Source organism: Haliotis rufescens, unplaced genomic scaffold (genome assembly GCF_023055435.1).
Source record: "Haliotis rufescens isolate VD_foot unplaced genomic scaffold, xgHalRufe1.0.p SCAF_7, whole genome shotgun sequence".
NCBI classification, from domain to species: Eukaryota; Metazoa; Mollusca; class Gastropoda; order Lepetellida; family Haliotidae; genus Haliotis; species Haliotis rufescens.
Window position 1 is genome coordinate 38,426,862 of NW_025964361.1, and position 27,572 is coordinate 38,454,433.

At 43.8% G+C, this 27,572-nt stretch overlaps 2 protein-coding genes across 4 annotated transcripts; one reads left to right on the forward strand and one right to left on the reverse strand.

Moving 5' to 3' along the window:
* On the reverse strand, positions 1–12,646 carry LOC124144168 (GH3 domain-containing protein-like). Of its 3 annotated transcripts, none has more exons than XM_048387670.1 (7): positions 12,216–12,516; positions 11,898–11,947; positions 8,221–9,431; positions 3,190–3,317; positions 2,213–2,367; positions 1,396–1,493; positions 1–605 (listed from the first exon to the last, which is right to left on the reverse strand). In XM_048387670.1, exons 2-7 carry the CDS (start codon positions 11,923–11,925, stop codon positions 384–386), a joined length of 1,842 nt encoding a protein of 613 aa, XP_048243627.1. In that variant the 5' UTR covers positions 11,926–11,947; positions 12,216–12,516; the 3' UTR covers positions 1–383. The 3 variants fall into 3 exon arrangements, with proteins under 3 accessions (XP_048243627.1, XP_048243626.1, XP_048243628.1); XM_048387669.1 differs by having other exon boundaries at positions 8,221–9,494; positions 12,216–12,512; XM_048387671.1 differs by lacking the exons at positions 11,898–11,947; positions 12,216–12,516 and adding an exon at positions 12,562–12,646.
* LOC124144169 (fucose-1-phosphate guanylyltransferase-like) lies at positions 12,579–27,572 on the forward strand. Its single transcript, XM_046513435.2, has 3 exons — positions 12,579–12,683; positions 23,719–23,892; positions 25,427–27,572. The coding sequence occupies exons 1-3, from the start codon at positions 12,617–12,619 to the stop codon at positions 27,001–27,003; spliced, it is 1,818 nt and encodes a 605-aa protein (XP_046369391.2). The 5' UTR covers positions 12,579–12,616; the 3' UTR covers positions 27,004–27,572.

Here is a 27,572-nt window from a genome sequence, read left to right on the forward strand (position 1 = left end):
ATATCACGGCGGGGGACACCAGAAATGGGCTTCACACATTGTACCCGTGTCGGGAATCGAACCCGGGTCTTCAGCGTGACGAGCGAACGCTTTAACCACTAGGCTACCCGACCGCCCCTCTTTTAGTATGAAGCGAATGGGGTTAGAACCATCGACCTTCAGGTCTCTGGAGAGACGCTCTGTTCACAAGACCACAGAGGTGGTATAGTCTTTGATGGAACCGTTGCTTTTATTGAATGTCTAACAAATAGTGTTGTATCAGTCGAACCAGTCTCAGAATGAAGCTATGATTGTGAATAGGCCCAGGATGCATATCATAATAGAATGTAGATCTCTGAGATGGGGACTACATGTACTGTGATATAACAGTTGTTGTAGACGCACTAGCTGATGACACGATCCATCATGAACTTGACTGCCTCCTTCTTCTTGAGGACTCGGGGCACTTTGTACTGCACAGAGGAGGCTGTGGTGTTCTGGATCATGAAATGCCGAAGGTCGGCAAATGAGCCTGGCCTGACAAGATGGACTTTCATTGGTCCGATGCTTCCCTTCTTTCGGAAGGAAATGTAAACATAAGACTGGCTACTCAAAGTCTCATCAATCTGAAATGAGATGTGTTGGAATATTTTACATGCATCAAGTCTGGATCTTCACACACACAAAATATAAATTGTGTTTGCATGATTGGAATGGATGTAAACTGGTTTGGATTTTCAGCATAGATACCAAACAAGTCCAGATGTTGGCATGAAGACGGAACTGGTAGGCAACTAAAGTAAGTGAGAGGATGGTTTTACGTCGCTTTTAGCAATATTCCAGCAATATCAGGAGAGGAACACCACAAATTGGCTTCACACATTGTACCCATGTTGGAAATTGAATTTCGGGCTTCGGGTACACGAGTGAATGCTTTTACCACTATGCTAACCCGTTGCCCGAAACCAAAGTTCAGGTACTGGATATGAATCATGTTAGGGTATATTGAATCAAATAAGTTGGGATTTTTCATTATGTGTGTTTGTTTTGTGTGTTGTTTAACGCCACACTCAGCAATATTCCAGCTATATGACGGTGGTCTGTAAATAATCAAGTCTGAACTAGACAATCCAGTGATTAACATAATGCGCATCGATCTATGAATTGGGATACGATGACATGCATCAACAAAGTCAGCGAGTCTGACCACCCGATCCCATTAGTCGCCTCTTACGACAAGCATAGTCGTCTCTTACAACAAGCATGGGTTGCTGAAGACCTATGTGCCACTATCAAATATTTGAGACTGTTTAATGGGACAAAGATAAATAGGCCCTCTACAACTCCTAGACATAAACTCATCCTTAGATACAAGTAATCCATGATGCTGATGATGAAGTATGCAGCCAGCAGTACCTTGTTCCTGTCTGTGTTAGTAACCGTGGCTGCTCCGCCCGACTTTGAAGGCTCCACCTCCAGAAACACGTGATAACACGGTGTGCTGCCAACTATACCTACACAGAACATATACACTGCAGTCTCGCAAACTCCTCACATCATCATGCCAGCTGCAAGTATTATCAGAACAACTGCAAACATGTGCTATTATCATTACAACTGCTCGCTTTTGTTTAGTTTGTTTGTTAACGCTGCACTCAGCAATATTCCAGCTATATGACGGCGGTCTGTAAATAATCCAATTTGAACCAGACAATCCAGTGATTGACATCATGAGCATCAATCTAGGCATTTGGATACGATGACATGCATCAACCAAGTCAGCAAGTCTGACCACCCGATCCCGTTAGTTGCAGAAAACCGATTCTTACCCGGAATCTTCATATGACCCAACTGCTCACTAATATCAGGTCAACTGAAGACTATTATCAAACAACTGCCTTTTACTATCAGAACAGAGAGAGAGGCTGAGACAGAGAGACAGAGAGACTGAGAGACACAGAGACCAGTACAAGTAACAGGAGAGTAAGAAATGTGTTATTTGCTCTTTGTTTCCCTCAACTCAAGCAGGCCAATGTAACCAGGCTAAAACGAAACTTATCCCAATAATATTTATGAAACAAAAATTACAAATTCATCAAAGGCTTTTATTTTATTATTAATCTCACCATCCAACTAATCACATATCGTAACTGCCAACATACAATAAAGACACCATTTTAGGCAACTACAACCTCAGAAACTACTAAATGGCATCAATGCTGATTGAACATACTTGAGAGTATCCCAGCGTCGTCGACATGGATGCTTTCAGCACAGCAGTAGTCCGTGAGGTGGACATCAGACCAGCGTGGCACTGTCTCACTAAGAGCAGAGTAGAAGGACAACTCTGAGGTCTTCTCCCCACGAACATTCAAGAACTGGCCTTGTCTGGAGGTTATATAACACGTAAATGAAATTAATGTAATTTTAAGCATTAATTTTGTTTACATTTTGATACATTTAATAACGCAGACAATCAAATGATTTTTTTTTAAATACACTGATTTTACATCAAGGGTTTCCATATTGAATGGGGTGTCTAGTTTATAAAAAAAGTAACATTCTTGAAATATACACATGACTCTGAAGCTCACCTGTATTATGGCGGTCATGTTAAAATCAGATCAGAACGATAAATGGTGACACCATAGTTGGATTATAGCTTTATATGCTTTGTAGTTTCCAATAAAATATCGGGATGGATGAGCAACAGACAATGCCACAACTAACCTCACATGACAAATTTAGAATTCTGAGGTTTTCACATTTAGGTCACATTCTAATTTCGTAACCTCAGTCGAGAGAATAAAGTTCAAATCAGACAAGGATGCATGGGATGCTGATGAGTGAGTGAGTGAGTATGGTTTTACTCCGCTTTTAGCAATATTCCAACAATATCATGGCGGGGGACACCAGAAATGGGCTACACACATTGTACCCATGTGGGGGGAATCAAACCCATTTCTTCGGCATGATGGAGTGAACGCTTTAACCACTAGGCTACCCCACTGCCCAGATGCTGATGAATTTTTATTTCAATAATCATGATAATACAACATGAACAAAGGTATCAGTTTGGGGTTTAATTCATTCAGGTCCCTATGCAACTTCCAAGAGCGTTTGTCAGAGCCCATGAACCAGCAATCCCCAGGACCCACCACTGGTATTGCCAACTGATACATAACACTGACAGCTATTGCACATTCCCACCTGTATTTGAACTCGATGATTGGACACTGATTGTAGAAGCCAGTCACCTTGACAACATCTCCGAACCTGTATCTGTAGACGCAGCTGAGGTTGGTGATGGCCAGCTCATACTCATGATCTGCTTCAACCTGGCAACAAATGTTCAACATCACACAGTTCCAATAATGAGCAAATATCTTATGACTGCTTCAAAGGATATTGTCAGCCATTTGTTGCTTGGAATGTTGCATCCTCTGTATCTCTCGGGCTCGCATCTCGGTAAACCTACACGAACCCCTGGATCCATTCCTGTGGTTCTCGCGATCTAATAAAAATCAGATCTTAGTTTTCGCTACGGCTAAACAAAGATCTGAGGACATCCCATTACGGGTCTCGTCAGAACGACCCTTCGCGAATTTTGACCGACCAATGAAATCGACATTAGCCAATCAGAAGGTGACTACGCTTCGAAACATATTTTGATGCATTCTCGATAAAAAAAATTAAAACTGATAAGAACATTCTGGAATGGCTTACAGATGGCCTAGATTGTATGGATATAATCATAAAACCTGTAACTGTCATTTGGAATACCCCATGTTAAATATTTCGTGGTTGCATGATTAGAAAAAACATTCCGACTGTCACTTTCATGATCTGACGTGACCCGTAATGGGATGTCCTCAGATCTTTGTTTAGCGATAGTGAGAACTAGGATCTGATTTTAATGTGATTGAAATTGAACAACCCTGATTTACATTAGCCAGTTTGATTTGCTACGATATTCAGTCTAAAGGACCAATCAGAATGCGAGGTACAAACCAGCCTCAATGTTGGGTTAGTGATATCAACACCATGACAACCAGTCCCATTGATTCAGAGTTTTAAGAAATTCAACATTAAAAAACTGACTCACATGCAAAAGAAAGCCCTCTTAAAAATCATTTTGATGGAAACTAAAACTGGCAGTGACAAGTCCTCCCTTAACCATTTCTTTTTCTTTATCTTGACATTTGATAGAAAAATGTTGATCCCTCCTCTCCCTTCTCTTCTTCCCTCACGCACTCACCTGATGTATAAGCAGTGGAACAGGCTGAGGCTCTCTCCTCCCTCACCCCTACTTCCCTCACACACTCACACACTCACCTGATGTATAAGCAGTAGAACAGGCTGAGGCTCTCTCCTCCCTCACCCCTACTTCCCTCACACACTCACCTGATGCATGAGCAGTGTAGCTGGCCGTGGCTCTCTCCTCCCTCACCCCTACTTCCCTCACACACTCACACACTCACCTGATGTATAAGCAGTGGAACAGGCTGAGGCTCTCTCCTCCCTCACCCCTACTTCCCTCACACACTCACCTGATGCATGAGCAGTGTAGCTGGCTGTGGCTCTCTCCTCCCTCACCCCTACTTCCCTCACTCACTCACACACTCACCTGATGCATGAGCAGTGTAGCTGGCCGTGGCTCTCTCCTCCCTCACCCCTACTTCCCTCACACACTCACCTGATGCATGAGCAGTGTAGCTGGCTGTGGCTCCCTCCTCCCTCACCCCTACTTCCCTCACACACTCACCTGATGCATGAGCAGTGTAGCTGGCCGTGGCTCTCTCCTCCCTCACCCCTACTTCCCTCACACACTCACCTGATGCATGAGCAGTGTAGCTGGCCGTGGCTCTCTCCTCCCTCACCCCTACTTCCCTCACACACTCACACACTCACCTGATGTATAAGCAGTGGAACAGGCTGAGGCTCTCTCCTCCCTCACCCCTACTTCCCTCACACACTCACCTGATGCATGAGCAGTGTAGCTGGCTGTGGCTCTCTCCTCCCTCACCCCTACTTCCCTCACTCACTCACACACTCACCTGATGCATGAGCAGTGTAGCTGGCTGTGGCTCTCTCCTCCCTCACCCCTACTTCCCTCACACACTCACACACTCACCTGATGCATGAGCAGTGTAGCTGGCTGTGGCTCCCTCCTCCCTCACCCCTACTTCCCTCACACACTCACACACTCACCTGATGTATAAGCAGTGGAACAGGCTGAGGCTCTCTCCTCCCTCACCCCTACTTCCCTCACTCACTCACACACTCACCTGATGCATGAGCAGTGTAGCTGGCTGTGGCTCCCTCCTCCCTCACCCCTACTTCCCTCACACACTCACACACTCACCTGATGTATAAGCAGTGGAACAGGCTGAGGCTCTCTCCTCCCTCACCCCTACTTCCCTCACACACACACCTGATGCATGAGCAGTGTAGCTGGCTGTGGCTCCCTCCTCCCTCACCCCTACTTCCCTCACACACTCACCTGATGCATGAGCAGTGTAGCTGGCCGTGGCTCTCTCCTCCCTCACCCCTACTTCCCTCACACACTCACACACTCACACACTCACCTGATGCATGAGCAGTGTAGCTGGCCGTGGCTCTCTCCTCCCTCACCCCTACTTCCCTCACACACTCACACACTCACCTGATGCATGAGCAGTGTAGCTGGCCGCGGCTCTCTCCTCCCTCACCCCTACTTCCCTCACTCACTCACACACTCACCTGATGCATGAGCAGTGTAGCTGGCCGCGGCCCTCTCCTCCCTCACCCCTACTTCCCTCACACACTCACCTGATGCATGAGCAGTGTAGCTGGCCGTGGCTCTCTCCTCCCTCACCCCTACTTCCCTCACTCACTCACACACACACCTGATGCATGAGCAGTGTAGCTGGCTGTGGCTCCCTCCTCCCTCACCCCTACTTCCCTCACACACTCACCTGATGCATGAGCAGTGTAGCTGGCCGTGGCTCTCTCCTCCCTCACCCCTACTTCCCTCACACACTCACACACTCACACACTCACCTGATGCATGAGCAGTGTAGCTGGCCGTGGCTCTCTCCTCCCTCACCCCTACTTCCCTCACACACTCACACACTCACCTGATGCATGAGCAGTGTAGCTGGCCGCGGCTCTCTCCTCCCTCACTCCTACTTCCCTCACACACTCACCTGATGCATGAGCAGTGTAGCTGGCCGCGGCTCCCTCCTCCCTCACCCCTACTTCCCTCACTCACTCACACACTCACCTGATGCATGAGCAGTGTAGCTGGCTGTGGCTCTCTCCTCCCTCACCCCTACTTCCCCTACTTCCCTCACACACACACCTGATGCATGAGCAGTGTAGCTGGCTGTGGCTCTCTCCTCCCTCACCCCTACTTCCCTCACACACTCACCTGATGCATGAGCAGTGTAGCTGGCCGTGGCTCTCTCCTCCCTCACCCCTACTTCCCTCACACACTCACACACTCACCTGATGCATGAGCAGTGTAGCTGGCCGCGGCTCTCTCCTCCCTCACCCCTACTTCCCTCACACACTCACACACTCACCTGATGCATGAGCAGTGTAGCTGGCCGCGGCTCTCTCCTCCCTCACCCCTACTTCCCTCACTCACTCACACACTCACCTGATGCATGAGCAGTGTAGCTGGCCGCGGCTCTCTCCTCCCTCACCCCTACTTCCCTCACACACTCACCTGATGCATGAGCAGTGTAGCTGGCCGTGGCTCTCTCCTCCCTCACCCCTACTTCCCTCACTCACTCACACACACACCTGATGCATGAGCAGTGTAGCTGGCTGTGGCTCTCTCCTCCCTCACCCCTACTTCCCTCACACACTCACACACACACCTGATGCATGAGCAGTGTAGCTGGCTGTGGCTCCCTCCTCCCTCACCCCTACTTCCCTCACACACTCACACACTCACCTGATGCATGAGCAGTGTTGCCGGCTGTGGCTCCCTCCTCCCTCACCCCTACTTCCCTCACTCACTCACACACTTACCTGATGCATGAGCAGTGTAGCTGGCCGTGGCTCTCTCCTCCCTCACCCCTACTTCCCTCACACACTCACCTGATGCATGAGCAGTGTAGCTGGCCGTGGCTCTCTCCTCCCTCACCCCTACTTCCCTCACACACTCACCTGATGCATGAGCAGTGGAACAGGCTGTGGCTCTCTCCTCCCTCACCCCTACTTCCCTCACACACTCACCTGATGCATGAGCAGTGTAGCTGGCCGTGGCTCTCTCCTCCCTAAACCCCTACTTCCCTCACACACTCACCTGATGCATGAGCAGTGTAGCTGGCCGTGGCTCTCTCCTCCCTCACCCCTACTTCCCTCACACACTCACCTGATGCATGAGCAGTGTAGCTGGCCGTGGCTCTCTCCTCCCTCACCCTTACTTCCCTCACTCACTCACACACACACCTGATGCATGAGCAGTGTAGCTGGCCGCGGCTCCCTCCTCCCTCACCCCTACTTCCCTCACACACTCACACACTCACCTGATGCATGAGCAGTGTAGCTGGCCGCGGCTCCCTCCTCCCTCACCCCTACTTCCCTCACGCACTCACCTGATGCATGAGCAGTGTAGCTGGCTGTGGCTCCCTCCTCCCTCACCCCTACTTCCCTCACACACTCACCTGATGCATGAGCAGTGTAGCTGGCCGCGGCTCTCTCCTCCCTCACCCCTACTTCCCTCACTCACTCACACTCACCTGATGCATGAGCAGTGTTGCTGGCTGTGGCTCTCTCCTCCCTCACCCCTACTTCCCTCACACACTCACCTGATGCATGAGCAGTGTAGCTGGCCGTGGCTCCCTCCTCCCTAAACCCCTACTTCCCTCACACACTCACCTGATGCATGAGCAGTGTAGCTGGCCGTGTCAACCTCCTCCCTCACCCCTACTTCCCTCACACACTCACCTGATGCATGAGCAGTGTAGCTGGCTGTGGCTCCCTCCTCCCTCACCCCTACTTCCCTCACTCACTCACACACTCACCTGATGCATGAGCAGTGTAGCTGGCCGTGGCTCTCTCCTCCCTCACCCCTACTTCCCTCACACACTCACCTGATGCATGAGCAGTGTAGCTGGCCGTGGCTCTCTCCTCCCTCACCCCTACTTCCCTCACACACTCACACACTCACCTGATGCATGAGCAGTGTAGCTGGCTGAGCCTCCCTCCTCCCTCACCCCTACTTCCCTCACTCACTCACACACTCACCTGATGCATGAGCAGTGTAGCTGGCTGTGGCTCCTCTGCCCTGTCAACCGGGATGAACTCAAAGAACTGTGATGTGGGAACCAGGAGGTATCGGCTGGGGTGCTGCTTTGGCCAGACATTCACACCAAGGAGTCCCTCAGAAGCTGCATAGATGGGTGAATACAGTGGAATGCCCTTCAGATACGTCTCACGCAACTTTGTCCCATAAAACTCAAATGTTCCTGTGTCTGCCCCAATCACAACTGAAGCATCCGGCCATATTCGTCTTCCTAGGCCAACAATCCCTTCCTTGTAAGCATCTCGAAGTTCTGAAGCACGTTCTGGGTCTGGCTTCATTAATGAGTTTAACTCCTTACAAATATGTTCCTCAATATTCAGGTCTGGATTGATTCTGCCTTTTTCAATATCATCAACCAATAGGTTCCATTTTTCTTCCATAGTCCTAAATGAATTGAAGATAAGGGAGGAGAAATTTGCCTCCAGCATCCCTAGCTTCTTCTCCTTAAGAGCAAACAACAGATGGAGGTACAGAGCCTCGGGTTCACTGAGAACGTCATATGCTATTTTCGGTGTGGTATAGATATGCAAGAGACTCTTTGACCTTGCTGGCGTTGATGAGTTTGGCCCAATCTTTATTCCCGATGCTGATTCCCTCCATTTAGGATTGTAAAACAGTTTTAAATTTTTCTGAAGGTACCTTGACGCTGGAAATGCTTCAGTCAAACAATTATACAGCACTGCTACTCCATCAGTCAAAAACAACATCGCCTGTCTTTTAACCATTGGCAGAATGTTACTTTTGCCTGAAGTTCCTGATGTGACCCCAAATATGATTGGCTGATCAGCTGTCAGTACGTTTGTCTCGCCTTTCACCATTCGGTCAATGTATGGTTCAAAATGACTGTAACGAGTTAGCGGATGAGCGTTAATGAATTCTTCAACAGAATGAATTGCTGAGAAGTCATATCTCTTCCCATATTCCGTCTCGGCATTAATTTTCACTTGCTTCAGAAGAGTTTCCTCCTGAACTTTTTGAATATTTTTGGTTGACTTTTCAAGTTTTCGGCGCATAAAGAATCCCAGCCATGACAGACTGGATACTGTGAGGTAATGATACAAGGCGGCGCCAAAGGACTGGTTTTCAAGTTTCCGTTTCCGCTGAACATCAACAACAAGTATTCCTGACCATCCAGCAACTACTCCCACCAGACCTGTGTAGGAATACCAGTATAGGGTGAGCAGTGACACCACCATCCCAATCAACAACATCAAACCTGAAAAAAACATGCAGTTGTGTTTACTTCAAACCAAAAAAGGCAAACAAAATTCAAAGCCCTTTTGGTTGGCCTTGTAGTGAGTGAGTGAGTATGGTTTTACGCCAGTTTTAGTAATATTCGAGCAATATTACAGCGGAGGATACCAGAAATGGGCTTCACACATTGTACCCATGTCAGGATTCGAACCCAGGTTTTTGGCGTGACGAGCGAACGCTTTAACCACTAGTGTACCCATGTTGGGAATCGAACCTGGGTCTTCGGCGTGACGAGCGAACGCTTTAACCACTAGGCTACCCCTTGGTTGGCCTTGTAGCTGTACATGGTCTGTTATTTATACCATACCATGTGTGTGTACTTCCAGCATGTCCATGGATTATGTCTGTGCTAAAACCTTTCAGCCTTCTAGCCCAAACCTGTATTTTAACATCGTTTTCATTTCATTAGCAAAGCTTACTAGGCCGAAAGGCATTTTACTAGAGTCGTCTCAAACTAGAGGCTACAGTCACAGACTGTTGATATTACAGTAGTTGGTTGTAAGTTTACCTAACATGCTTGAATATAAGATAGATGCGCGATAAATCACAAAAAGTACAATGCACAAAGAACAAGAACAATGAAGTGTGGTTTATTTCACGATAAAACATTGTTCTATCATGTCATTTCTGGAGGCTGTACATTATGTTGATATCTCATATAAGAAATAACGAGGGGAAGTTGTTTATTTCTTAAATATAACTGATACATAATTAAGTCAAGGCCTATTAAGAACTATCATACATTTCAGACCTTTTCAAAGAAGTGTTACTTTAAAAATCTTTAACAGTGTCCCAGCTGGTTTTTAGAAAATGACCTGTCCCACACATTTTTTGTCGGTCCTAACTTTGAAAATTACCTGGTTTTAATTTTTCAACATCAATTTCAATGCAGTGTACTTTCATGGCGGACTTTCAGTGATGACAGTAGTAACGTATGTAGATCTACACATCATTCACATATAGTTCAATCACAATTTTCTCTTTTTCTCTCAATATTTTACTTTAATTTCAGACTAAGTCACTACAAATAGATATTTAACATCGTCGCAAAGCAAAATATTATTTCCTTGCACCAACTATAGTCAACAGGAAATCCTGATGATAACAGACAGGCTGACTTTCTTTGAAAAATATACTTTTTTGACTATCAATGACGTTTTGTTCAACAACAAAGACATACAAGATACCTTATTTGCCAGTCAACAGGTTGGGACCTGAGTAGGGGAGTAGGTGAGTGAGTGAGTTGGGTTTAACGCCGCTTTTAACAGTATTCCAGTCATATCCCGGCGTGTCAGCTTAATATGGAAGGGAAGCCCGAAGTGATGCAGGTCTTAGACATTTATCACTTCTGTGAAACCCACGAGCACGGGTATGGTGCTGACAAACCTAGAAACATAATCGTGGCAAACCGGGATTCGAACCCACAATCATAGGTTTCTGGCATGCCCAACGGACGCAACTCTGCACAGCGAATTGTGGCGCCTTAGACGACTGGGCCACCCGTGCCCCCGACCTGAGTAGGACCCCGATACCTACAGGACTACCCGGACTAATGTCTGCTTTTCCTTCTGATTATGTACGCATTCCTTCTGACTTTTATATGACTGAGTTAATACATAGCCTCAGTCAACTTCAATGTGTGCATGATCTAAATAGTTTTTGCCAGGCCTGTTGTAAACAATTCCCATTCGGACATTTTGTACATGACTCTTGAGACCTATAGCAGCTACCCGGGAAGGGCCGGGTGATAGGGTCTCGGGTTGGGCTGGGACGGGTAACCTGGGTACCCAGGTAGGGTGGGTACTGAGAAGGACCCGGGTACCCACAGGACTACCAAGACCTGTGGCTGGTCATGTTATATATTGTTTTAATGACAAAAATGATCTAGATCTATAAGGTTACACTACAAGTCACTAATGTTCGCACTTCAACCAAGTCAGCGAGTCTGACCACCCGATCTAGTTAGTCATCTTTTACGACAAGCACAGTCACCTTTTACTGCAAGCATGGGTTGCTGAAGACCTATTCTACCCTGGATCTTCACGGGTCAGTAAATTCGGACTCGTCCCAGCCCTTTGTAGTTATACATCTACCAGTGTCACAGAAAAGTGTTTCACTGCTTGTAACATTAGTCTAGCCCTTACACTGCCGGTTGCAGGTAAAAGCTTCAAATAATTTGTATCAATGTCAGGAATTGAATCTGGGTCTTCAAAGTGAAGAGGCAACAATTAAACCACTAGCTTGCCCAACCATGTCCGACAAAAACAAATGTATTACAGATTGTACGCATCATAAGTACATAATGGAATATTGAATACAGAATAACTTGGAATATATATTTTGAAAATATAATCATTTAACTTACCTTTAATGGCAACTTTGAAGAAACCCATAATAGAATTCCAGCAACACGACCTGCAATGATTTTAACACCATACAGATAATACAGCGATACAAACATTAGGATAATCTGTAGCACACATACATGTAATACATTCTTATGTATATTCATCATGTTAAATTTAGCCTTCGAATCCTCAGTGTACTGTGTCGGGATAAATTTGTACTCGACATTTGATTTAGATTTAAACATGATACTTTAGATCTGACAATTTTATTCTTTGTAAAATGTGTTTATAATGGAGACATCCTCTTAATCTGGTGAAATTACAATTGCAAATACCTAAAATTTATTAAATAAAGACATTCATCAGAACGAATATCCTTGAAGCTTCCACCTGCCTCTACCAAGCAAATCGACAAGATATAGAGTTACCTCCCTTATCAAGGGGGGTCCAAGAGGTAAGTTGATTATTTCTGTCATGTGTTTCTCAAATAACAGGAAAATAATCTACTTTCTTAATACTAAAATTTATGTATATTCAGTATGAAAGACTAAAATTCACAGACAAAGGGTAAATTTGGCAAAATATGTTATTGTATTGTTCATTTAACCCCAAATAGGCCCATAGCTGTAAGGAAGGTAACTCCAAATTTTCTAAGAAGGGCGGGTAACTCTCGCACTTAACTTCCTACTTCCTTCAGAGGAAAGCTTGTTGTTCGATACCGGTTGCACTATCCACGATGTCAGTCACGGGGGGAATGATCGGTTTCATGAAACAGATGTTAGAAGAATACAAAAGTTTAAGAGGTAGTATAAATCAGATTTCATCTGTGCATGTCAGTTCTTTCCAATGTATTTTAAAACTAGCCGAAGTGAGGAGGTTAGACGTACAAAGCAAAACGTAGATTGGCCTATTTTAGACTCAGGTCGGGGATATAACATATTCACAAACATCTAAGATCGACCTATCGTCAATCGAAGTGTAGGCTAGCACACAGCCGTCTGTGGTTGATACGGTCGGTGTATTATACAATGCCAATTTGATTTGACTGAAAATGCAAACTGGAAATTATTGATTGCACCTATGAGGTTTACCCTGTGTTAATCAGCGTAAAGTAGGAGCATATTGTTTACTTTCAGGATAATGTTTGAGTAAACAGATCTGTTCCTCAACCTGAATAGAAACCACTCCAGTTGTGGTACTTTTCTTGTTGCACTTACCCACTCCAGATGGCACAAGCAACCATGTGTCGTCACAGGGCAATTTGTGTGTGTATATTGTAACAAAATGAGACAAATTATGGGTGTATATTGTAACAAAATGACACAAATTATGGCATTACGTATCCCCTTTTCACCTCTTTTCAGCATGACTTATACCCGGTAAGATTATACACATTCTAATAAAATCATTTCTTTTTTATCCTCCCGCATGTCACATATGTTAATCAGGTGTTGAAATGGTGCCTTTTGCTGTTTAAAATAGGAATATTAAAAAAACAAGTTTGACATTGACTCTGTTCATAGTGTTGTGTTTGTCCGGAACACATATCTGAAACTAATAAGTACTCTTTCTTGAAACTGCACACACAAAGACCAGGTTTTCAACTGGTGCCTTTTGCTATTTTGGAATTTGTAGAATTTATATTGTTTTTGTTTGATTTTGACTGTTCAAAGTGTTGGTTTGTTCAGGCCATATCTCTAAAAGTAATATGTATTGCTTTTTACAGATTTTTGGAATATATGTTCTTTCCGTTTCCATGGCCAAAAGTTTAACGTTGACTCTGTTCATATTGTTGTGCATCTGACATAGAAATACAAAGTTCCAAATCCCAATTCCGTATTGTTTTGATAGCTCAATAACTACTCTTCTATACGGACAGACAGTTTAGATCGTAATTCTCTCATCAAGTTGGACTTAAAGTAACAGCCAGATGATTTGTTCTTTTGAATTTGTGGGGGCCGAGATGATTTGCCATCTTGTCTATAATGTCACCAGACATCTGTCAAAGGATATTCACTCACAAAAGTTCACAGATTTACAGAGATACTGAGCATATATATCCATCAGTTCACTCAAAAAACACAAGCTGTGTTGCCTACAAGATCAACAGGTGAGGTGAGGTGAGGTGAAATTGGGTTTAACGTCGCGTCCAAGATTATTGCACTTATATAGCGACGTGCATGCACGTGTATGTGTGTGTGTGGCTGCTTGTACTAGTCCGGACTGATGCCGATTTATAGTGCTAGCTCACTGAGATACATGCTGCAGTTTAACATGAATACCCCACTCAGACACAGTATACTGACTCCGAGCTGACCAGTCCTTGTTTTAGCCCCTTAATGCCGAGTGCCAGACAGGGTAACAACAAGTACAATCTTTAAACGTCTTTTTGTATGACGCGGCCCGGGATCGAACCCTGGACCTTCCGCTCTCCGGGCGGACGCTCTACCACTAGACCACGGAGGCGGTCACAAGATCAACAGACTGTGATGTCTTTCTTTACAGTAACTTCAATATGAAGAGGGCATGTTGTATGATGACTGCCTCTGTAATCTCTTCAGAGCATTTTGTAGTGTGGTTTTATGGTCATGCCCTAGCTGTCAGTCAGATATCTCAGTCGTGAGACAGTGGAGAAGAGATAACTTGTCAACATGAGATTTACCTGTTGGGGTAATGGAGCAATCCTGAAAGTCTTCATGGACTTAGTTCTGTATAATTAAGACACAAAAAAGATAAAGACGTTTGAGAGTAATGCGTGAAATAATTGATCTACTCAGATACAACAGGATTTTATTTTGTTTTATTTTCTATGCGTATAGATTTAATTCATGAACCATTTGATCACGAAAAACAACATTAATTTGTAATTTATCACCATGCTCACCTCAGCTTCTTATGAGAATATTGAACTTTCTTTATTATAATTATTTATTTTATTTTTGATGGTGTTGATTGTTGTTGTTGTTGTTATTATTATTATTATTTACCGCAGGTATCCAGGTACTAGTATCTGCTCAAATGCGGTTTTATTTGTTCCATGACCAGTGGATCTGTTCGTTTTCCAGTTATCAATCTCAATTCCCTGGGGAGTATACAACCAAAACTGCCTAGCAGCGCGTTAGAAGGTTTTTACATCCACCTCACATATTGGGTACCCATTCCCTGCTGGGTGAACAGAGGCACATTTGAACTAAGTCACTTGCCCAGGGTGACTCCACAAGTTTGACACTTGTGTTTCGGGTGTATGTCCCTGTTCGTGTTTCCACCATCTGGTCATCTACCATCAGACGAGTCGGTTCTTTTGAGTGCACAGGGTGTTTGTACTGTACACTGGGGGTAGTGACAACACTGTAAAGACCTGTAAACATCGTTGGTCCCAAGGCCGAATAACAACCCGGTCACTAGCGGGATACGATCTCAGCACCTGGCACTTGCTAGCCTGGCACTTTTGACCACTTGCCCACTTCTCCCCCAGATATCTGAATGTGTCACAAACATGGCAGGTTTGCTGAAAGTTGACTTTGTTACATCGCAGAGAGGTACGCCCCGGGTACACTTTCAACATCCCCTCCACATCCCCTCCCCAGATATCTGAATTAGTTCTGCTGTAAGTTGCAATCTTGTTATTTAACAATTCCTAACATCGAGATTGATTGCATACTCAATACCAAAGGGCACACCAAGGTAAATTCGTTAAAAATTGTATAATGTACAGATTTCTAAAGTGTTTTGTTTTTATGAAATAAATAAAAAAATGTGTTTCCACAAAATTAATTTTGAACTAATAACATCCAAAATCCAGAATGAACATGAAAATGTGTATTTATGGTTTGATATATCCTATAGGTAGTTTTGAAACTGAAGTTAAAGGTTTTTTCATAAAGTTAGTGAGATGGTTTTCACCGCTTTTAGCAATATTCCAGCAATATCACGGCAGGGGACACCGGGAATGGGCTTCACACATTGTACCCATGTCGGGAATCGAACCCGGGTCTTCGGCGTGACAAGCGAACACTTTAATCATTAGGCTACCCGACCGCCCCTGAAAAGCAAGAGAATAGCATGTTTTAGTGACAGTGACAATTATCATAACTCTCATATTCTCATGAGATGTCTGACAAATGGAATGTAACAAGCACTGGCTATAGAAACAAGTTAACCGTGGCATTTGTGATTTTAAGGTGTGTGACAAATGGGGTGACACCAATTTTATAATGCTGAGTGCAGGGTGACTCACATATATCAGCTGCATTTACTCCATCTCTTCAACATGGGCAATCTGACTGTTTGTCATCATTGATTCTTTGGTGATGTATGGTTTGCATTTGAGCACTGTATGTTTGACAGCTGTCGTTCTCCATCAGGCATTGTGGGTAGCAGGGCCGGGCCAGGTTGTTGGTTGGTTGGTTTGTTGTTTAACGCCGCACTCAGCAATATTCCAGCTATATGACGGCAGTCTGTAAATAATCGAGTCTGGACCAGACAATCCAGTGATTAATATCATGAGCATCGATCCACGCAGTTGGGATCGATGACATGCATCAACCAAGTCAGCGAGCCTGACCACCCGATCCCGTTAGTCGCCTTTTACGACAAGCATAGTCGCCCTTTGCGGCAAGCATGGGTTGGGCCAGGAGTCAGGTGGATCCTGAGTAGGACCAGGTACCCATAGGATTACCCAGACCCATGGGTAGTCACATGACATATTCTTTAATAACAATAACAGACTCCATGGTTGAACTACACTTGTTTCACGTCTGACATTCCTGTCCAAGTTATATTTTCTGCTCAAAGACAAAACTAATGGTATATGGAAACACTGCATGCATATTTTTTCCATGTCCCAGAATGTAATGAAAGCTATCTTTTAAAAGTTAGCATGTTATCAAATGGTTAATGTTTTTATTTCAAATTATCTGGACACCTAAGATTACTCGTGGTGAGCTAGACAGTCTCTTGACCTTATTCCTGCTATTTTCGGATAACTGCCTCAGTCTTAACTTCAGTGTATTATTTAGGCCTGTAGCCATGGTAGCACTACACTTGGTCACCATGGTCACAGTGCATATCTTAATCACTCCAGTGCTTTATTTAATAACAAATGGCATAACAATATTTTTATGATTTTGTCAGTTGTTTGAGGGACATGCTTTATCATCAAGAAATTAAATTTTTTTTGGTTGACATTTTGGACAACAGTCAGTCAGTGTCGAAGAAAATGAACAATCTGAAACCCTGGATACACAAGAAAAACCCGACACTTTTCATGATAATTTCGCGGACCGCCGGCATGGTCTAGTGGTAGAGAGTCCGCCCGGAGAGCGGAAGGTCTGGGCAAAAAGACATTAAAAGATTGTACTTATTGTTGCCCAGTCTTGTTGCTACCCGCTCAGCATTGAGGGGCTTAACAAGGACTGGTCGGGTCGGAGTCAGTATGCTGTGCCTGAGTTGGGTATTCATGTTAAACTGCGGCATGGTATCTCAATTGGCTAGCACTTTAAATCGGCATCAGTCTGGACTAGTACAAGCAGCCACACACACACGTGCATGCACGTCGCTATAAGTGCAATAATCTTGGACACAACGTTAAACCCAACTTCACCTCACCTCTTTAAGGATGTTAGTAAAAAGTACACACAATATTTACCCCTATTTAAATAATGATGACTCCCTGAATAGACTCAGACCGCGGCAATGTCAGACAAGTCCACTGAATGCACAGGTGGGTATTTCCCATATATTCATACAATCATCATGTTGATTACCTGTACCTTTTCTCCCAATACCTAGTACAAGCAGCCACACACACAAGTGCATGCGCATCGCTATATAAGCGCAATAATCTTGAACGCGATGTTAAACCCCATTTCACATCACCCTATGATATGGTGGACGTGACTGTGAGCCAGGTTAGACATTCAGTGGACAGTGGAGTGGACACAACCTGAACATATTCTGCAAATTGGAGTCAATAGAAATAAGAGTAATTTGAGGTCTAGGTCCATTCATGTCTGACATGATAGAAAAACACTATTTCACTAATCACACACACTTGCATGCATGTAATTAAGTGTTTTGCTGTTAAGTTAGACATCAATAGACCTTTGTTTGTACAGGAGACCTCACGCATGCACACCATGCATACACGCACCCTCGCACGCAGCCACACTTGGGAGGAGATTGACTTAGAAAACTATGTAGATATTTCCCTTTGAGGTAAATGTCCACTTCCGAGGAGGCATTGTACTACAGAGCTCCAGATAACTTTTGGAGTAATTGAGTTTTTCCTCTAGGGTTTCTACTTTAATTGGGTTATAACATTTTTCATTGGGTAACCAATATTTTTTCAGTCATCTATATTTTAGAAAACTGCCATAAATCACAAAGAACAATGAAGAACGAAGTGTGGTCCATTATGTGAAGTCGTATAATGGACGTTATTTTTTAGAGGAGAGTGTCTCGTGCGTTGTTCCCCAAAGTTGTAGCTTGGCAATGCAGATAAATGCAATGGCCTAACTATCGCTTCCAAAATCTGGGAGATATGACCATAGGTATTGGGAGAAAAGGTACAGGTAATCAACGTGATGACTGTGTGAATATATGGGAAATACCCACCTGTGCATTAAGTGGACTTTCCACAGTCTGAGTCTATTCAGGGAGTCATCATTATTTAAATACGGGTAAATATTGTGTGTACTTTTTACTAACATCCTTAAAGAGGCTATGCATGATGTTGATATCTCATATAAGAAATAAACGACTCATGGTTTATCGTAGAATAAAACACTGCAAGGCGAATAAACCCCGAGGGGTGCTGTCTCCCCTGCAGTGTTTTATTGTACATCCCTCGTCATTTATTCTCCCTGCAGTGTTCTATTGTACGTCCCTCGTGGTTTATTCTCCCTGCAGTGTTTTATTGTTCGTCCCTCATGGTTTATTCTGCCTGCAGTGTTTTATTGTACATCCCTCATGTTTTTTTCTACCTGCAGTGTTTTATTGTACGTCCCTCGTGGTTTATTCTCCCTGCAGTGTTTTATTGTACGTCCCTCGTGGTTTATTCTCCCTGCAGTCTTTATTGTATGCCCCTCATGGTTTATTCTCCCTGCAGTGTTTTATTGTACGTCTCTCATGGCTTATTCTCCCTGCAGTGTTTTATTGTATGCCCCTCATTGTTTATTCTCCCTGCAGTGTTTTATTGTATGCCCCTCATGGTTTATTATCCCTTCCATGTTTTATTGTACGCCCCTCATGTTTATTCTCCCTTCAGTGTTTTATTGTATGCCTCTCATGGTTTATCCTCCCTGCAGTGTTTTATTGTATGCCCCTCATGGTTTATTATCCCTTCAGTGTTTTATTGTATGCCCCTCATGGTTTATTCTCCTTGCAGTGTTTTATTGTATGCCCCTCATGGTTTATTCTCCCTGCAGTGTTTTATTGTATGCCCCTCATGGTTTATTCTCCCTGCAGTGTTTTATTGTATGCTCCTCATGTTTATTATCCCTTCCGTGATTATTGTATGCCCCTCATGGTTTATTCTCCTTGCAGGGTTTTATTGTATGCCCCTCATGGTTTATTATCCCATCCGTGTTTTATTGTATGCCCCTCATGGTTTATTCTTCCTGCAGTGTTTTATTGTATGCCCCTCATGGTTTATTCTCCCTGCAGTGTTTTATTGTATGACCCTCATGGTTTATTCTCCCTGCAGTGTTTTATTGTATGCCCCTCATGGTTTATTCTCCCTGCAGTGTTTTATTGTACACCCCTCATGTGTATTCTCCCTTCAGTGTTTTATTGTATGCCCCTCATGGTTTATCCTCCCTGCAGTGTTTTATTGTATGGCCCTCATGGTTTATTATCCCTTCAGTGTTTTATTGTATGCCCCTCATGGTTTATTATCCCTTCAGTGTTTTATTGTATGCCCCTCATGTTTATTCTCCCTTCAGTGTTTTATTGTATGCCCCTCATGGTTTATTCTCCTAGCAGTGTTTTATTGTATGCCCCTCATGGTTTATTATCCCTTCAGTGTTTTATTGTATGCCCCTCATGGTTTATTATCCCTTCAGTGTTTTATTGTATGCCCCTCATGGTTTATTCTCCCTGCAGTGTTTTATTGTATGCCCCTCATGGTTTATCCTCCCTGCAGTGTTTTATTGTATGCCCCTCATGGTTTATTCTCCCTGCAGTGTTTTATTGTACGTCTCTCATGGCTTATTCTCCCTGCAGTGTTTTATTGTATGCCCCTCATTGTTTATTCTCCCTGCAGTGTTTTATTGTATGCCCCTCATGGTTTATTATCCCTTCCATGTTTTATTGTACGCCCCTCATGTTTATTCTCCCTTCAGTGTTTTATTGTATGCCTCTCATGGTTTATCCTCCCTGCAGTGTTTTATTGTATGCCCCTCATGGTTTATTATCCCTTCAGTGTTTTATTGTATGCCCCTCATGGTTTATTCTCCTTGCAGTGTTTTATTGTATGCCCCTCATGGTTTATTCTCCCTGCAGTGTTTTATTGTATGCCCCTCATGGTTTATTCTCCCTGCAGTGTTTTATTGTATGCTCCTCATGTTTATTATCCCTTCCGTGATTATTGTATGCCCCTCATGGTTTATTCTGCCTGCAGTGTTTTATTGTACATCCCTCATGTTTTTTTCTACCTGCAGTGTTTTATTGTACGTCCCTCGTGGTTTATTCTCCCTGCAGTGTTTTATTGTACGTCCCTCGTGGTTTATTCTCCCTGCAGTCTTTATTGTATGCCCCTCATGGTTTATTCTCCCTGCAGTGTTTTATTGTACGTCTCTCATGGCTTATTCTCCCTGCAGTGTTTTATTGTATGCCCCTCATTGTTTATTCTCCCTGCAGTGTTTTATTGTATGCCCCTCATGGTTTATTATCCCTTCCATGTTTTATTGTACGCCCCTCATGTTTATTCTCCCTTCAGTGTTTTATTGTATGCCTCTCATGGTTTATCCTCCCTGCAGTGTTTTATTGTATGCCCCTCATGGTTTATTATCCCTTCAGTGTTTTATTGTATGCCCCTCATGGTTTATTCTCCTTGCAGTGTTTTATTGTATGCCCCTCATGGTTTATTCTCCCTGCAGTGTTTTATTGTATGCCCCTCATGGTTTATTCTCCCTGCAGTGTTTTATTGTATGCTCCTCATGTTTATTATCCCTTCCGTGATTATTGTATGCCCCTCATGGTTTATTCTCCTTGCAGGGTTTTATTGTATGCCCCTCATGGTTTATTATCCCATCCGTGTTTTATTGTATGCCCCTCATGGTTTATTCTTCCTGCAGTGTTTTATTGTATGCCCCTCATGGTTTATTCTCCCTGCAGTGTTTTATTGTATGACCCTCATGGTTTATTCTCCCTGCAGTGTTTTATTGTATGCCCCTCATGGTTTATTCTCCCTGCAGTGTTTTATTGTACACCCCTCATGTTTATTCTCCCTTCAGTGTTTTATTGTATGCCCCTCATGGTTTATCCTCCCTGCAGTGTTTTATTGTATGGCCCTCATGGTTTATTATCCCTTCAGTGTTTTATTGTATGCCCCTCATGGTTTATTATCCCTTCAGTGTTTTATTGTATGCCCCTCATGTTTATTCTCCCTTCAGTGTTTTATTGTATGCCCCTCATGGTTTATTCTCCTAGCAGTGTTTTATTGTATGCCCCTCATGGTTTATTATCCCTTCAGTGTTTTATTGTATGCCCCTCATGGTTTATTATCCCTTCAGTGTTTTATTGTATGCCCCTCATGGTTTATTCTCCCTGCAGTGTTTTATTGTATGCCCCTCATGGTTTATCCTCCCTGCAGTGTTTTATTGTATGCCCCTCATGGTTTATTATCCCTTCAGTGTTTTATTGTATGCCCCTCATGGTTTATCCTCCCTGCAGTGTTTTATTGTATGCCCCTCATGGTTTATTCTCCCTGCAGTGTTTTATTGTATGCCCCTCATGGTTTATTATCCCTTCAGTGTTTTATTGTATGCCCCTCATGGTTTATTCTCCCTGCAGTGTTTTATTGTATGCCCCTCATGGTTTATCCTCCCTGCAGTGTTTTATTGTATGCCCCTCATGGTTTATTATCCCTTCAGTGTTTTATTGTATGCCCCTCATGGTTTATTCTCCCTGCAGTGTTTTATTGTATGCCCCTCATGGTTTATTCTCCCTGCAGTGCTTTATTGTACACCCCTCATGGTTAATTTTCCCTCTAGTGTTTTATTGTACGATAAACGACTTCAGACATCCTCTCCCCTCCCACATACACACAAAGTTCCCGTCACATTGTGACCTGTCACTGAAATTTCCTTCTGCTTGATTGCTGCAGATGTGCATCAGGTGTGATTCACAATTGATTCTACTATATCACAGTTATTTTAGTGTTTCTGTCCAGCATTTGAACACTGCACAGTGGGATGCCTGATTAGAATCTAGACACATGGTGATCCTAATGTTTAATGTTTGACTTGATTAATGCAAAATGTTTGCTAAATCTCCTGAAATGTCTTCCTGGCAACACCTGCCTCAAAATCAATCGCTAAATTGACCGTCAGAAATTTTTATTTGAAACGTGTGAGACTAGCGTAAGGGATGGAAGTTTAGATACCAGGTGTGTTTTCCTCATGTCTAGTATGTACAATAAGCAATTGTTGAGGATTTACTTCCATGAAATTCTTGCACATTATCTTTGGTAATTCCTTTAGCGCATGTCATGGAAAGCTCAAAGGTCAAGGCCATGAGAGAAAAACATTTTCTCTGAAAGAAATATTAATGCAATGTTATATGTGTTAAGATATACATTACCAAGGGGTTGGGGTCTTTAATAAGGTTTTGTCATTTAATCGAAGGGCAAGGTCAATGTTCTGACTTTTGTAAAACCTGGTTAAATAGTTGCTAGTTTCCAAGGCTTGCATTACTCTACAGGTGTGGGTTTTACCAGAACAGATGTAGATAGATCCGTGGTTTGTTTTGGTTCCTATCACTATCAACACTAGACATGGTACTTTCTGGTTTGAGTTTTAGCAGGGCGTGGAGTCAACACTATCAACACTAGACATGGTAATTTGTGGTTTGAGTTTTAGCAGGGCGTGGAGTCAACACTATCAACACTAGACATGGTACTTTCTGGTTTGAGTTTTAGCAGGGCGTGGAGTCAACACAATCAACACTAGACATGGCACTTTCTGGTTTGAGTTTTAGCAGGGCGTGGTGTCAACACTATCAACACTAGACATGGCACTTTCTGGTTTGACTTTTAGCAGGGCGTGGAGTCAACACTATCAACACTAGACATGGCACTTTCTGGTTTGAGTTTTAGCAGGGCGTGGATGTCATCCCACAGATGACATCCTTACCTTGTCAGCTTGCAGACGGGGTTAACCTCTTTGGTCATGTGGACAAGGCGTCCGACCTGTGGTTCGAATCCCATCACGGGACACGGAAATTTTATGGCCACTACATGTGGTAGGCATATGTTTCACCAAACAGGGAGTAATGTTATCGGACTAGAAGTGAATGGTATTATTACATGATTATTTTATTTATATGATTTGGGGGGATTTAGGAAATGGGGGATAACATGGTGAGGTGGCTACTTCGGTTTTTGCAAAAACTTTACATTACAACTGATTCACATTCCAGACTGCTACTGCAACTGATACACATTGCAGACTACCACTACAACTGATTCACATTGCAGACTGACATTAAAACTGATTCACATGGCAGACTGACATTAAAACTTTTCACATTCCAGAATGACATCACAATTGATTCGCATTGCAGACAACCTTTACACGTGATTGACATTGCCACTGTTACAAATTATTCACATTGCAGGGAGGACGAAGGACAGCGGTGTCAGGCCCTTCTGGGATGTGGTTGTCATCACAACGGCTGATGAAGATCAAAGGAAGGCCTTCCAGCTGCAGATTGATGACAAGGCAGGACGGAGGGAGCTACCCTTAGATCTACCTATACATGTCGTCACAGACCCACCTGGCACCAGGATCGGTGAGCCATTTGCAATACTGACTTAGTGAATACACCACAGGTACTGGGTGTCACTGGTGAGATGGCTACTAGTGAGCAGTGTCCGATATAACTACTAGTGAGACATGGTTGCTGGTGAGACATGGCTACTGGTGAGACATGGCTACTGGTGAGACATGGTCATGGGTAGACATAACTACAGGTGAGACATGATCAATGGTGAGACAATGCTACAGGTGACATGGCTACTGGTGAGACATGACTACTGGTGAGACATGACTACTGGTGAGACATGGCTACTGGTGAAACATGGCTACTGGTGAGACATGGGTACTGGTGAAGTATGGGTACTGGTGAGACATGGCTACAGGTGAGACATGGCCACTGGGGTCACTGGTGATACATGGCTACTGGTGAGACATGACTACTGGTGAGACATGGCTACTGGTGAAATATGGCTACTGGTGAGACATGGCTACTGGTGAGACATGACTACTGGTGAGACATGACTACTGGTGAGACATGACTACTGGTGAGACATGGCTACTGGTGAAATATGGCTACTGGTGAGACATGGCTACAGGTGAGACATGGGTATTGGTGAGACATGGCTACTGGTGAGACATGGCTTCAGGTGAGACATGGCTACTGGTGAAATATGGCTACTGGTGAGACATGGCTACTGGTGAGACATGGGTATTGGTGAGACATGGCTACTGGTGAGACATGACTACTGGTGAAACATGGCTACTGGTGAGACATGGGTACTGGTGAAATATGGGTACTGGTGAGACATGGCTACTGGTGAGACATGGCCACTGGTGAGACATGACTACTGGTGAGACATGGCTACTGGTGAGACATGGCAACAGGTGAGACATGGGTATTGGTGAGACATGGCTACTGGTGAAATATGACTACTGGTGAGATATGGCTACTGGTGAGACATGGCTACTGGTGAAATATGGCTACTGGTGAGACATGGCTACTGGTGAGACATGGCTACAGATGAGACATGGGTATTGGTGAGACATGGCTACTGGTGAAATATGGCTACTGGTGAGACATGGCTACTGGTGAGACATGGGTATTGGTGAGATATGGCTACTGGTGAGACATGGCTAGTGGTGAGACATGGCTAATGGTGAGACATGGCTACTGGTGAAATATGGCTACTGGTGAGACATGACTACTGGTGAGACATAGGTATTGATTATACATGGCTACTGGTGAGACATTGCTACTGGTGAGACAAGGCTACTGGTGAAACATGGCTACTTGTGAAACATGGCTACTGATGATACATGGGTACTGGTGAAATATGGGTACTGGTGAGACATGGCTACAGGTGAGACATGGCAACTGGGGTCACTGGTGATACATGGCTACTGGTGAGACATGGTCACTGAAAATAGATGTACACTGTTGATACAGCATTACTGATGTGAGATTTATTCATATAATTATACACTATATCAGTTTATAATAAAATTGTATGTTTCTATTTTTATTCCAAAGAATCATATGTTTATTAAATACCTTGGTCCTTTTTTAGGTAATGGGGGTTCTACCCTGACTGCCTTAGAGCACCTGCATGATGAATACGGGGCAGAGATGTACCAGATGAAGACCCTCCTGATACATGCCGGAGGCTGGAGCCAGAGGATGCCCAGCGCCAGTGTCCTGGGAAAGGTGTTTTCGGCCCTCCCCCACGGGGAGCCTCTGTACCAGATGCTGGACCTCAAGCTGGCCATGTACTGGTCACTCGTGGACAAGATGAAGCCTGGGGTACTGCTCGTCTGTGCTGATGACTTCCTGGTGTATAATCTTGGATCTGATTCGGATTGGTCTATTCCCGACACTGGGTTCACTGCATTTGCTCATCCTTCATCCATTGAGATGGGGCGCACACATGGTGTCTATGTTATTGCAGATCAGGATAAGATCAACAGACAGAGGCATGTTTCTATTGAGGAGTGTCTTGAGGTGTTGCAGAAACCCACGGACGAGAGGATGGAGAAACAGGGAGCTATACTTGAAGGTCAAGGTCCTTTTGTATTTGCAGATGATTTGACTCTTGAGGGCAAGGTCGTTTATACTGACAGCAGTTTCTACTTCGGGACTGACATCATGAAGAGTCTCCTAGATTTGAAGAAGAAGATTGGCCATATCACCTGTGAGATTGATGCTTATGGCGACTTCTTACAAGCTCTCGGTCCCAGGGCAACAGCTGAATATATTGACATGACGGGGAATATAAGTCTCATGACCTCTGACCTCAAGGACACCAGGATGAAGGTGTTCAATCATCTGAAAGGAACCGATATCCATCTTCTTGTGATGAATGCTTCAAAGTTCATCCACATTGGAACCACAAAGGAGTATATATACCATTTGTGTGAAGACAAAGAATTCCAACAGCAGCTTTCATTCTCAAAAGATGTCTTTAATGTTTGGACTGACAGCTTTCACCAAAATAATCACAAAAGGCCTAAAATGGAACATGAATCGTTTGGTTGTGTGATGCACTCGTCATTGCCAAAAACATCATCAACCCCAGTTAGGTCTGTGATGGAATACTGCCACTTTGACATCCCAGTGTCAGTTCAGCCCAACACCATCCTCAGCAACTGTCAGTTTCTGTTGTCCAAAGTGTCCAATCCTCCCATGGTCCTCACTGTACCGAAGGGATGCTTCCTCCATACTGTGCCCATCTGTGTCGACAACAGCACAGAGTTTGTTACAATTTTCCTGGATATTTTTGACAACATCAAGAAGTCATGTTCCTCAGAAGAAGTGACTTCTTTGTCCTTTCTTGGTAAAACGATTGAGGACTTTTGCTCATCGTCAGACTTGACTGTGAAAGAACTCATCCCCAAAGACTCGTCTGGAAATGCAGCTGACAAAATTAGCCTGTGGACTCTGAAACTCTTTGCTGCTCAGTCATCTATGACAGAATCATTTTACTTTTCCCTCACCGAAATGAAACATCTTATTAGTGGGAAGAAGACAGCAGAACCTTCAAGCTGCAGACGCCTCTCAATGGCTGACCTTCTCAAGGTGAAGGATGTGGCAGCCATGTTGAAATATCGGAGGAATCTCTTTCAAGCCATCACAGCTGCCAAGAACTGATCTAGTTTATTGCTTTAGACATGGGGAATGTATAAAGATCTTGATTTCAGTCATGCTTTTAGGTTTATGCAAATACTGTGGTTCTTTCAGGGTGAATGTTAAGGTACATATTTTATCAGCTTTTTGTGCCAAAAATGTTTTTGCAAACTTTGCGCATATCATCATGATCATGTTCAATGATGACCTATATTTTGTGTCCAATAAATCAGGCCACAATATTTTAAGGTTTAGCCTTTCTCTGTGGGATACATGTTTATCATCATGATCATGTTCACTGGTGACCTATATTTTGTGTCCAATAAATCAGGACACAATATTTTAAGGTTTAGCCTTTCTCTGTGGGATACATGTTTATCATCATGATCATGTTCACTGGTGACCTATATTTTGTGTCCAATAAATCAGGACACAATATTTTAAGGTTTAGCCTTTCTCTGTGGGATACATGTTTATCATCATGATCATGTTCACTGGTGACCTATATTTTGTGTCCAATAAATCAGGACACAATATTTTAAGGTTTAGCCTTTCTCTGTGGGATACATGTTTATCATCATGATCATGATCAT

Bases quoted from the DNA above. Each gene is read 5' to 3' on its own strand.
- LOC124144168 (XM_048387669.1), bottom strand. From the start codon at position 11,925: ATGGGTTTCTTCAAAGTTGCCATTAAAG. The intron at 3,318-8,220 runs GTGAGTGTGTGA...ATTTGTTGCCAG, and splicing joins CTACACTGCTCATGCATCAG to GTTGAAGCAGATCATGAGTA. The intron at 1,494-2,212 runs GTATGTTCAATC...TGTTCTGTGTAG, and splicing joins CGACGCTGGGATACTCTCAA to GTATAGTTGGCAGCACACCG.
- LOC124144169 (XM_046513435.2), top strand. From the start codon at position 12,617: ATGTCAGTCACGGGGGGAATGATCGGTTTCATGAAACAGATGTTAGAA. The intron at 12,684-23,718 runs GTAGTATAAATC...TTCACATTGCAG, and splicing joins AGAATACAAAAGTTTAAGAG to GGAGGACGAAGGACAGCGGT. The intron at 23,893-25,426 runs GTGAGCCATTTG...GTCCTTTTTTAG, and splicing joins CCCACCTGGCACCAGGATCG to GTAATGGGGGTTCTACCCTG.